At 40.8% G+C, this 13,006-nt stretch overlaps 2 protein-coding genes across 5 annotated transcripts in view; one reads left to right on the top strand and one right to left on the bottom strand.

The window, feature by feature from the left end:
• The window catches only part of METTL9 (methyltransferase like 9), a 52,581-nt gene that overhangs the window by 1,894 nt on the left and 37,681 nt on the right, over nt 1–13,006 (bottom strand). The window lies entirely within an intron of this gene.
• On the top strand, nt 282–11,714 carry IGSF6 (immunoglobulin superfamily member 6). 2 transcript variants are annotated; one of them, XM_049639176.1, is made up of 5 exons: nt 282–981; nt 4,634–4,993; nt 7,131–7,225; nt 7,877–7,924; nt 8,709–10,435. In XM_049639176.1, exons 1-5 carry the CDS (start codon nt 915–917, stop codon nt 8,823–8,825), a joined length of 687 nt encoding a protein of 228 aa, XP_049495133.1. In that variant the 5' UTR covers nt 282–914; the 3' UTR covers nt 8,826–10,435. The 2 variants fall into 2 exon arrangements, with proteins under 2 accessions (XP_049495133.1, XP_049495132.1); XM_049639175.1 differs by lacking the exon at nt 8,709–10,435 and adding an exon at nt 10,903–11,714 and having other exon boundaries at nt 292–981.

Raw genomic sequence — 13,006 nt, 5'->3', positions numbered from 1 at the left:
CCTAGCACTGAGCACACAGCAGTTGCCCCATGGCCAGTGAGGGATGGACGGGGGGGGGGGGGGGGGGGGGGGAGGGGCGGGGAGAGCAGTGGCCATGAGACCCAGCAGCTAGGGCAGCATCAAGTGGCGTGAACAACAGAGTGTGGTCCATGCCATGGTGTCTATTGCTTGGCTGTAGACCCCACACAATTCTCCAGTCTTCCCAGTGACTATGTGAGCCCCCCGCTGAATCCTTTCAATAAATTCCCTTTCACTTACATCAGCCAGAGTCAGTTTCTGCTGCTTCCAAGGGAAAACCTGACCGATGAGGCCTCCATGGGGCAGGAGGTGGGGGAAGAGGGAGCCGAACACAGGGCCCACGTTTTATTCCAACAACAAAGCACAAAGGGGTTAGTTAAACAAAACTAAGGTACAACTAGTTCCCATCACACAACATAGTTCTCATTGTTCACTAATTTTTCGCTGGTCTCTGTATGAAGACACTTCCTCTGCTTCTTCCAGCTTGCCAGCAGTTACTGGCCTAGCACTGAGCACACAGCAGTTGCCCCAGGGCCAGTGACTGAACTACTCTGGAAGTTTAAAGCACGAATTACCTGTCAACGCTCTTTCCTGGGAATACACACTACATGTAAACCAAAACCCCACTCAAAACACCTAACACCTATGAGGATTTGTAAAATCTAAGAAAAAATTTATCACATAAACATTCAGAAATGTGCTCTAGGCTAAAATCTCAACTTTCGATGGTGAAACTGGGTTACAAACAGTCTTTACACAATTTCAAAAAGTTCCCAATTGTGGTTCTTTAGTAAGAGTTCCTCTCTTTAGTTCTTCCTTTCTAAAGAGACAGAAAAAAAAAAGCCAACTCTCTTCAAACACACACTCCCCACCACCACACGCTCACACACAACGAAATGGAGACTGTGAAGAGAGGCAAGACCGTCCTCGGCCTGGAAATCAATCTGATTCTCTTTTATGTTGGTAAGGTCTTTTCTTTCCTCCTCCATTTTATTTAATCAATCGCTACTTCTCACCTAATGCATTTATAGTTTAAGCCCCTACGGATTAATTTTTAAATGTCTAATACTATGGAGATGGTCTTTTTCCCCCAAGAGAAACAGGTTAATAAAAGAACAGCTGAGAAAAAGCTTCAGATTAACCTCAAAAATTCCCTTTGCTGCCTTAGGGAAGAGCACCTCAAAAAACAAAAGACTGAAAATGTTCTTAAAATCGAATGTGCTGCGGGGCGCCTGGGTGGCTAGTCAATTAGGTGTCCAACTTTGGCTCAGGTCATGATCTCATGGTTTCTGGGTTTGAGCCCCGCTGGGGCCTCTGTGCTGACAGCTCGGAGCCTGGAAGCCTGCTTTAGATTCTGTGTCTCCCTCTCTCTCTGCCCCTCCCTGGCTTGCGTGTGCTCTCTCTCTCACTTTCTCAAAATTAATAAACATTAAAAAATATTAAAAAATAAACATTAAAAAAATTTTTTTAATTGCATATGGTCATCAACAATGTAGTTTCCATACAGGCAAACTCGCACTGCACATGAGAGGCACTAAACAATATGTGCTGAATATTTTCAAAGAACAATGTTTCTGAAAAGCCAAACTGGTGCAAATTAAAAAGTACTTGTCATTTAAAAAAAAAAAAAAAAAAAAAAGCTGTCATGGCTCCTTCCATACAGCATAACCATCTTATATCTATTTTTAAAATTCTGCCTATACTGGTTTTTGTCTAGGAAAGAGAAAGTGGCTTTAATAATCTATCTTATCAGAGTTGTGATAAAGCTAATAATCTCAGTTGCTCACAAAGTCTGGGTCACAGGACAGGGAAGGTGGCAAAGCTCTTAAAATTTATTTTTTTCTCATCTGTAAAGAAATAGATCAAAATGTTAACAGTGGTTATTTTGGGCAAAAGGACTATGGGTGATTTCAATAATATTCTGATTTTTTCCCCTAATCCATATATATGGCTTTCATAAACTATTTTCATTAGTGTTTTTTAAAAGAATTTTTTTTAACATTTATTCATTTTTTGAGAGACAGAGTGAGCGGGGGAGGGGCAGAGAGAGAAGGAGACACAGAATCCGAAGCAGGCTCCAGGCTCTGAACCGACAGCACAGAGCCCGACGTGGGGCTCGAACTCACAAACTGTGAGATCATGACCTGAGCCGAAGTCAGACGTGTAACCAACTGAGCCACCCAGTCTCCCCTTCATTAGTGTTATTTTAAACAAGAATCCTATCTTTTAAAGATATCCTCTGACAGATGTGAAGAGAGGATAACTAAGATTTACCTAAAATCACGTAGGAGCAAAGGACCAGGTCAGGGGAGAGACGGAAAACTTTGGGACAAAGAACAGCAGGGGTGTGTGCTAGCCTGCCACTTCTGCCTAAGCTTGAAATTCTCCATAATTAGTGTTGAAAATCAGTTTTCTATTTATTTTCCAGCTTGGATCACAGTAAACTGATCTTTTTTTATTCCCTCGGCCAAGAAGATAAACTTTCAACCTTTTCAGCGGGTCCTGAGTTGAGAGAGAGACAGAGAGAGACAGACAGAATCCTATGGAACACGAGAATTCTTAAAGAGAGCTTCGTAGGACCAGGCTTGCTGTGACCCGTTATCCAAACTTCTCTCTTTTGCAAAGATGTTGCTTAACTGGTGCAGGGGAGGGACGGCGGTTTCCTCACCAGTCAGGCGCTCACAGAGGAAACCGCTGACCGCTCTCGGCTCTCAGACTAACGGTGTAGAAGTCGGAAATCATTGGAGATACACAACGCCAAAGTTGCAAATATTTCTTTTTCCCCGGGGACTTAGTTCTCCAAAATGTTTAAAAGTCAGCTTCCCTTTTAAAATGCTACCTGAAAGGACTTCAAACTGTTACATCATGGCGGGTCCAGCTCCAAGTCAAATCCCCAGTACATATTGATGATTATACCTTGCGAAGTGTTTGTACTTCTAGGGGGCGCCTCTGAATAGGAGACGTGAGGTTCATTTACCAGACATAGGAGTGAATCCAATCCCTTAGCTGAAGACCAGTGAGAAGCCTGCTGCTTCTCCAGGTGACCTCCCCCTCTCATTTGGCCTACGCTCCCAGCTCATCTTAAACTGTACATATACTGAAATTAAAACATGGTGAGAATATATTTGCATCACAAATGCCAAGACTCAAATTTTAATTCCTCTTCTGGATTAAAGGTATAGGAAAATTGTTAAGTTAAAAAACAAAACAAAAGAAAACAAAACAAAACAAAAAGCCTGTCTGAAATTCAAGCCATCAGACCACTTGGATTACTTTTCTATTTCATTTACAGCAGGAAAGGACAAACTCAGACAAATAAGATCATCTGGAACACATAACCAGTTAGGTTAAAGACCTGGTTAAAGTCAGGCTAAAAACCTGCATGAATTCCAATTTGTTTCAACCAATACTGTTTTATGTAGGCCCTCCCTTACCCCAAAAGGGGTTCAGGCAGATCTTCCCATTTATAAACACCAGAGTGGTTTTCCACCTCACGGGCCCGAGATCAGAAGGCCAAGGTGGGGACCCAGCCAGTGTAACTTCGCCAAAGCGCATGGCAGAGAGCAGTAGACTGGGTGTGTGTCTGGTCCTAGCCCTGCTGACACCTGCTGAAATGCCCACAGTTATCTCTAAAATGGGCATCTAACGCCATGGGAACTGAAGTGGTGAGAACAGTGGCAGCAGAAATAGCCTCTTTTCATTAAGTACTTGTTAAGGCTTAGCCAAGGAAACATTCCTTATGCATCAATGGTCTCACTTAGACTTCATACTAACTCCACGAGCTGCATATACCGTCCTCACACTGCTACACATCACAGAGCTAGGATCCAAACTCAAGTCTGTGCTCTTTATTACGACACTGTTCACTGAACAAGATAGAAGCTACCGGGGACTACAAAGCAGGGCATCAGTGCCAGGAAGAAATCATGTCTGCTTAGCTGTGGCCAGGCTACCTCATTAGGCCTCCGCTCAGTAACCGAATACCCTGTAGGCTAAGCCAGGGATGTATTTCGGCAGGTGTGCACCATTGTCTTTTATGTTTTCCGTAGGGACAACCAGGCTTTACAAAGGAACAATTGTGAAGTGCCATGAATTCTTAGCAATGCCAACCCCCACAAGGAAAAAAAAAAAAAAAATCCCTCGTGCTCCTGTGTCCTGTGCCCAGTCATCAGCAGTGACACCTGCATTGAGGGGCTTTGATACCCATCACCACAGTGACTACAACACTGTGAGGCCAGGGGTACAGATAAGGAAACAGGCTCTGAGAGATCAAAGGAAAGCTTGTAACCACACTAGGAGTAAACACGGGACCCCAATTTCTGGACTCTGGATCTGCAGCCACCTCAGCCCGCAACGCTGATTTCACTGGCACCTCTCTGTCCTCAAGTAATCAGATGTCACAGCAAACCAGCAGGTGAAGGTCAGGAAATGTGGGGAGTAAGGAAAAGTGAGGTCCACCAGGGTTTTATTAATACAGTCTTACTTGTGCTGAGAACAGGGAAAGAAAGGAATCTGTTTGGGGTTCCCTAGCCCCAAAATGTCAGTTAAATAAAAAAGCACAGGCAAAGGGAAGCGAGAAGCCCACTAAATATGGCTCATCTGCTTCTGCCCACAGGTGCTGCTTGTGAATGTATAGTCTCGGTCTCTCAACCACAGTATCTCGAAGTGGACCACACCCAAGAAGCCATAACCATTCAGTGTTCCTACTCCCATGTGGGGTGCCCCGTAGAGCAACCAAGAAGCCTGTGGTTTCGCTATGGAGCTCACCAGCCGGAGAACCTCTGCTTGGATGGATGCACCCGCGATGCGGGCAAGTTCACAGTGAAGGAAGCCCTGACACAAAATCAGGTTTCCCTTACTGTGAACAGGGTGACTCTCAACGACAGTGCCATCTACATCTGTGGAATTGTCCTTCCCCTTTCAAAGGAACCAGGAGCCAAGCGGACCGGAGAAGGGACCATGCTGGTGGTGAGAGGTCAGTCAGCTGAGGCTTTGTTTGGCTCTTTAAATGCATGAAATTGCTTATATGTGGAGAGTAAGAGATAAATGTGCTAACTCGGTACACTAACCAGTGAAGGGCGTGATCTACCAAAGGGAAACTCGGGGTGATTAGCAAACAGCTTGTTCAGGAACTGGGCTGGCGCTGCGCCATCTAGAACAAAGCATAAGTGACCAATAAATTGGACCGGGGAAAAATATGCAATATGGAGAATAAACACAAATTTGAGGAGAGCCATGGGGAGACCTCCGACCTTACCCATTCTGTAGGACAGAAGAACAGAAAGGGATCATCAGTGTGACTCTGGCTTCTTGAGATTTGCTAAAAACCTATGACCATTTCCTTTTTCAAGTGAGGATACTGAACCTAGCTATATCTTACAAATTAAGATATTAAGAAATTTCAGGAAAAAAGTTTCACCCGGAGAAGGGAAATAAATCCTTGACCTTTTTTGATCTCTTCCCTTAAAAAGGACTCTGGTGTGATCACTGAGATCACTAAAATACTAACTCAAAATCAACAAGCCTTATGGTTTCAAAATAGGACTTTAGGGACACCCTGAGATCATCCTGTATTATAATCCCTGCTTTTTTTTTTTTTTTTTAAATTTTTTTTTTTCAACATTTTTTATTTATTTTGGGGACAGAGAGAGACAGAGCATGAACGGGGGAGGGGCAGAGAGAGAGGGAGACACAGAATCGGAAACAGGCTCCAGGCTCCGAGCCATCAGCCCAGAGCCCGACGCGGGGCTCGAACTCACGGACCGCGAGATCGTGACCTGGCTGAAGTCGGACGCTTAACCGACTGCGCCACCCAGGCGCCCCTATAATCCCTGCTTTTAATTGGTGTTCTAATGGGCTTTTGGTATCTCCATTGTCATTTAACCTTAGTTTATTCTCACCTATAAGATAAATTATAAATGAGTTAACAAACACAAAGCACTTTCAATGTTGCTTGGCTTATAGCAAGTACTCAATAAATGTCAGCTACAGATATTAAAACAAATACACAAGTTTGGAGATTTGTGTGTGTGCAGTATATCTCACTGCATTAGTCTTCTATTAAAAATGTTAGCCAAAACTAAAAACAGTTTGTAAAGAGATAGAGGGTCTCAAAACTGCAAGCTCATGTGAAAAGAGATTCTTCTCTAGGAAGAAATGAAAGTATTGCTAAGAAATGAAAATATTGCTAAGAGAGACCTGGCAATTTCCTGCCTTTTCTACCAAGCTCCTAATTTGGCCCTTGAAACATTTTTTTTGAAATTTTACAGATATGCTTAATTTGTTAGTTTCACAACAAAAATGTACGTTATACAAACCGAGTTCACAGGATGAGCACCTATGGCATATTTAGTTAAAAAGTGCAGGCTATTCAGATAAGTTACAAATCTAATTGTATTTTGTGCTTCAAAAATCAGGTAATTGAAGACATGGCAGGTTACTCTCTCTCTACCTAGAGCATGAGATACTTGCAAGGAGAGAGAAAATCAGATTGTGAAAATGAATTCAATAATTCTACTTCCAAACTTTATTAGAAAGAAGGGGCACATATAACAATGTGTCTTTTAAGGATGTAGTAAGCCCTAAGATCCTCAGTGTATGGCCTTATCAGGTCCTTTCGCAGACTATGCTATTCCGTTATGTATACTAAACAGTTCAAGGTTATAAATGTCAGCATTAACAACTGCATAGCAAAATATCTTAACTCCATGAACAGACTGTTGGTGACACTCGTACATCATTTCTACCAAAAGAAATGTTAAATGCTCTTGAACTGTCCTGAAATGTTTACCTAACTGCACATAATGGGTTATATAAAATGCTATATTCTTAGCATTATGACAAGTAATTAATTGAATTTAAATTTTTTTTTAGTTTTCAAAATGAGAAACAGTTTTGGTATAACACATTTGAAGAACTGATGAACTGGTTTTAATTAAATATACCTGAGTATCTTTTGAATTAAGAGACCCTGAATAAATTTTTACACGAACAGTCAGAGCAAGTTCATGTCTTATCTCTAACACTTGTAGCTCCCGTTGTACTTTATATGTGTGTTTGCAATAGTATGTTTCAATAGTGACTCTAGTTCTTTGTTTCTGTAATTAACAAAGAAATGAAGGGACTCCACATTCTCCTGATAGCTGTTCTATCACTGCTCTCTATCTACATGACTGTTGTTCTCGGGATCTTCGTGGTCCTCTCCAAAGTAAGTCAAATTTCCTTGCTCTAGATGTCCCTGTAGCCTTGAATATTATCATAAGGAAATAATTTTCACCTCTCCACACGTGAGGCTCAGAATTAGCTTACCTAATTAATTAACATCCTCCTGTACATCTGCAGGAAACACCACCTGCAGGAGTAGTCTATAGAAGTGTAAATTTTCATCACTGAAGTTATTATTAACTGGAGTACACAACTTACAATGTTTCCTCTTTACAACCAGTAATATGGGAATAAGAGATCCTTCTTTATAACTATCTTATATGCTATCTTTCTGCTGGGGAGCATTACACTTATCTTAAAAAAGCCTAAGAATAGCCTTTAAGAGCAAAAACGGGTTAACAAAGAAGCTGCCTTAAAATACTTTTAAAAGGCCTGAAGGTTTTGAGGAGGCTGGCTAGTCATATAAGAGGGGGTACATATGTGTTATATTAGGATTACTACAAATCCTATAATCAACATCAGTTTGAGTTATTAGTATAATAAAAGCATCTCAGAAATGCTTTGTAGAAGTTAACTCTTACTGTATATCATTTAAATATTAAGTTAGTTCAATCTTAATACGGTATGAGATATCTGCCACAACTGTTTTGAGTGCATAAAGTGTCTGATAAGACTTTCCTTTTCCTCTTGACAGTCAAAATCTAACTCTCTAAGAAACAAAGAAACAGAAGACTCACAAAAGGTACAGACCAATGCTTGTCAAATACCTTTAAAATGGTGGTTGGTTGTAACTATTTCAAACCCACAATAATTAAATACAGACAACATCACGGTAACTTTCAACCACAGATACCATTTCTTTTCTTTTTTTAAAATATTTTCATTTATTTTTGAGAGGGGACAGAGAGAGGATCCAAAGAAGACTTTGCACTGATATGGGGCTTGAACTCACCAAGTGTGAGATAATGACCTGAGCCGAAGTTGGACGTTTAACTGACTGAGCCACCCAGGCACCCCAGATACCACTTCTTTCTTTTTTTAATTTCTTTTTTTAATGTTTGTTTATCTTTGAGAGAGAGGGAGAGACACAGCATGAGCAGAGGAGGGGCAGAATGTGAGGAAGACACAGAATCCAAAGCAGGCTCCAGGCTCTGAGCTGTGAGCATAGAGCCCGACGTGGGGCTCGAATTCACCGACAGCGAGATCACAACCTGAGCTGAAGTCAATCACTTAACCAACTGAGCCAGCCATGTGACCCCACACTAGATACCACTTCTTATTACTGAGAAACTCGAGGATAATCTCAAGTGGTAAACTAGGATTTAAATTAGATTATTCTCAACCACAAACCCTACCTCACATACTCAGAATACAAAAGTTAATGGGAAGTACAGACGTGCTGGGGGTGGAGGGTTGTTTCCTCAGACTGGAGGCAATAACGAAAGAAAAAGTTCAGAGGATGTACAATAATAATCACTTCTAGTCCTAAGAGAGACAGGCATTTTTTTTCTCATTTGTGTTTATAGAAGAGTGCTTGGCGTATTTTTCAGGAAATTGCTCAAGAACTATATAATAAGAGACACGTGGAAACAAGACAACAATCTATAAGTGTAAAATATCACAAAGATGTAATGCAGATATAAAGCATATATATCTGTTTGGCTAAAAGAGCTAAGCTGCCAACGAGCTGTCAATAATCATGTTTTCCTATAGAGTAGGAGTCTGAAAGGGACTTTCACATATGATGCATGTTTATAGAGAACATGTTTTGATAAATACATAACAAAGGACATTTGCCACAGTATTAAATACAGACCAGGCTGGCATCTTAGTAACATGGAATCTTTCAGAAACACAGTGGATACAGGCAGTGTTTTCGATTCAGACAAGGATGCTTTTGTGGATTCCGAGACCCTTTGTACGACATCTTGCATGCAGTAGTGGGCAATAAGTTCCAAACATTTGGAACTTGGGTCAAATTATACAGAAAACACTACTAGTAAGGCAGAAATAAGTTCACATTAGAAAAGATGAGCTAGCGGCGCCTGGGTGGCTCAGTCGGTAAGTGTCCGACTTCGGCTCAGGTCACGATCTCGCGGTTGACGACTTCAAGCCCCGTGTCAGGCTCTGTGCTGACAGCTCAGAGCCGGGAGCCTGCCTGGAATTCTGTGTCTCCCTCTCTCTCCGCCCCTCCCCGCTCATGCTCTGCCTCTGTCTCAAAAATAAATAAACATTAAAAAAAATTTTTTTAAAGATGAGCTAATGAAAGTAAAAATTAAGTATTTCTTCAGTCTAAAGGATTGGAGTGGCAAGAACAAGCATTTATGTTATCTATAATACATCCAACAGTGTCCCTTTAAAGTCCCATATAACAGGTTTTTCAAACAAGATGCTGTTTGAGTGCTAGCAGAGCACATACTCAGTTTCCACAATGCACAGTCAGGCTGCTCAGATTTCAATTAAAATGTACACAAAATAATGAACGTATACACTACTAAGGATTTTTCCTCCTAAACAGGAACCAAGAGGGCAAATTTAGAGCCTGATACCAGGTGGTTTTTTTTTTTTTGGTTTTTTTTTTATCCAAACTTTTAAAAAGGATTTTCATCCAGGAGAGAATACAGTCCAAGTAGTCATTTCATACTTCAGTGTGTACACAAATACATCAAGAAATGGTCTCATTAGGGGCACCTGTGGGGGCTCAGTCAGTTAAGCATCTGACTTCAGCTGAGGTCACAATCTCACACACAGTTCATGAGTTCAAGCTCCGCATTGGGCTCTGTGTTGAGAGCTCGGAGCATGAAGCCTGCTTCAGATTCTGTGCCTCCCTCTCTCTCTGCCCCTCCCCAACTCCCACTCTGTCTCTCTCTCTCTCTCAACAATAAATAAACATTAAGCAAAAATAAAATAAATAAAATAAAATAAAATAAAATAAAATAAAATAAAATAAAATAGAGATGGTCTAATTACCTAAGACACCACTCTGAATAATTATAAATGCCTGTTCACTCTTTTCTTGCTGAGGCTGGAGCATCTTTTTCTGCAAACAGGGAAAGATAAGTGTCCTGAAGACAAGTCTAGAAGTGAGTATTGTAAGCCAGGGCTCTCACAAAAGCATGTGAACAAGAAAATTAATTTTCAACAGAGCACAGAAGAACATCAGTGTAGCCCAGACTGGAAAACACTACAGGCCAAATAACCCTGTTACTTCAACAACAACATTGACAATAAAAATGCAATGAATGGAATCTTTTTTTTTTTTTTTCAACGTTTTTTATTTATTTTTGGGACAGAGAGAGACAGAGCATGAACGGGGGAGGGGCAGAGAGAGAGGGAGACACAGAATCGGAAACAGGCTCCAGGCTCCGAGCCATCAGCCCAGAGCCTGACGCGGGGCTCGAACTCACGGACCGCGAGATCGTGACCTGGCTGAAGTCGGACGCTTAACTGACTGCGCCACCCAGGCACCCCGCAATGAATGGAATCTTAATACACTTAACAAAATATAATAAAGAATGAAAACTGCTTAAAAAGAAAAGAAATTTGATTTTCAGTTCCCAAATCTTACTCTAAATACAGGGACACTAGTAACTGGACCTTTAAGATTACTGGAGGGTACTTGGGACACAGAATGCAAGAGGGCATAGTAGTTTGTGTTGCTTGCAGTGGGGCATCATTGGTTATATAATCATAATTATGGCTTATTATTTACTATTGCAGGAGAAAGGCAACACTTATGAATAAAGAAGAGCACTTTCTAACATGAAAAGCCACAGAAATGTTTTAATTTTCAATGAAGTCACTGAAAATCCAAACCCAGAAGCCGTGGCAGTGTTAATGGACACACAGGGCTTTACAAAAACAATCATAGGTAAATGGAAAAGATAATTACCTAGAAGGAAGAATGCCACAGTACAAGAAAATTATCACTAGCAGTAATTACCAAAACTAAAACCCTACAAAATACAACTGAAAAATACTTTCCTAATTTGCCAGGAGAATTGAGTAGTCTAACATTTTTTTTTAATTTTTTTTTTTTTAACGTTTATTTATTTTTGAGACAGAGAGAGACAGAGCATGAACGGGGGAGGGGCAGAGAGAGAGGGAGACACAGAATCAGAAGCAGGCTCCAGGCTCTGAGCTGTCAGCACAGAGCCTGACACGGGGCTTGAACCCACAGACCGCGAGATTGTGACCTGAGCTGAAGTCGGACGCTTAACCGACTGAGCCACCCAGGCGCCCCAAGTCTAACATTTTAAAAACTTCCATTTTCATAACACATATCCTGTATTTGTTTCATTCAACATACGAGATGCGTGATGACCGTTACCCTAAAGATTAGAGGTCACACTACATCCCTCTGTCCTGAGTGGAAGAACTGTCTTTGTGAGTGTGATAGTGATGGGCCAATTAAGACTAAGCTGGGAGGGAGGGAAGAAGATGGAAGCGAGATGTCAAAATCGTAATTAGAGAAACCATCTTAAAAAAAAAAAAAAGAAAGAAAAGCCATCTTGAAAAGTACCTTGGAGCAAGTATTATTTCTTCGGGTAGAGAACAGAGTAAGAAAATGAGCTAAAATATAGAAGATCCAACACAGAAGGTTAGACAGAAAACCTCAGAACCTCAGAACAAATAAGCCACAACCAACCCTAGGTGTCAGTGTTGTGCCAAGTAACAGCACCAGGGAAGCAGTGGGCAAGGCAATACTGATTTTTAACTGATTTAGGAGGGAAAGATTCAATAAGGGGTTGGGTACAGCAAAGATATTTATGGAATCATTACCATCTCACTGAGAAAACATGCTATGGATGGTTCTTTGAAAGCTACCTCATTGTAGAAATCTATTTTAAGTACCCACATGTGTACATCTGTTATTAAAAATGCATTATGATCTGTTTTTATTTCATTAAAGTGTTTCTTTTAAAGTGGTATTAAGTGAAGTGTATTCTATTTTTAAAACCCAGACAGAATTTTAAACTATTTTAAAAGCACTTGGGTACCTCAGTTGGTACGATTCTTGATTTTGGCTCAGATCATGATCTCATGGTTTGTGAATTCGAGCCCAGCATTGGGCTCCATGGTGACAGTACAGAGCCTACTTGGGATTCTCTCTTTCACCCTCTCTCTCTGCCCCTCCCCTGCTCACATACGTGCACGCTCTCTCTCAAGAATAAATTAAAAATAAATAAATAAAATATTTTAAGAACGCTTTGAAAATGTTTTGCAATGATGGCTTCAATCAGTGGTCTCCAACATATGTAATCACATGTGCCAGGAAAAAATGGAAAGCGAGCAGGAACACATAAACTCTTTTTGTGTGTTTGTATATGTACGTGTGAATGCCTATGTTGTATACTTGTGTATTGGGTATAGTGTGTACATGTATGTGTGCATATATGTGTAACTTATACACAAAAGTAGAAATTAAAATGGCATAAAAGTCCTATTAATAGACATGTTAATATTTTCTTCCTATAACCCAAAATAAACAGTCTTGTGTTCTCCTGGGTGTATAGCCCCACTTTGAGACCACTGACCTGGATGAAATAAATGAATTTCTAAGCTACATGGCAAAAAAAGGTAAGCATTATCTAGGTGAATAGAAAGAGGTGGATTAGAGAATTTACTTGTCCTTTCTGGGAGTCCTTACATTTTGGTACTCCCAGGGCTGAAAATCTGTTCTTTGTGTAACTTAATGAGAAGACAAAATCCCTGAGCTACATCAGTATTTGATTTAGAAGGAGCCTTACCCAACACAAGCAAGGGCTGTGTCTCCAAGATTGTTGTTGAAGCTCAAATTCAGAATACGTTCTCCTTTGGAAAA

This window comes from Panthera uncia, chromosome E3 (assembly GCF_023721935.1).
Source record: "Panthera uncia isolate 11264 chromosome E3, Puncia_PCG_1.0, whole genome shotgun sequence".
NCBI classification, from domain to species: Eukaryota; Metazoa; Chordata; class Mammalia; order Carnivora; family Felidae; genus Panthera; species Panthera uncia.
Note: the sequence above shows the minus strand (reverse complement) of the source record. Positions and strands in the feature narration are given on the sequence as shown.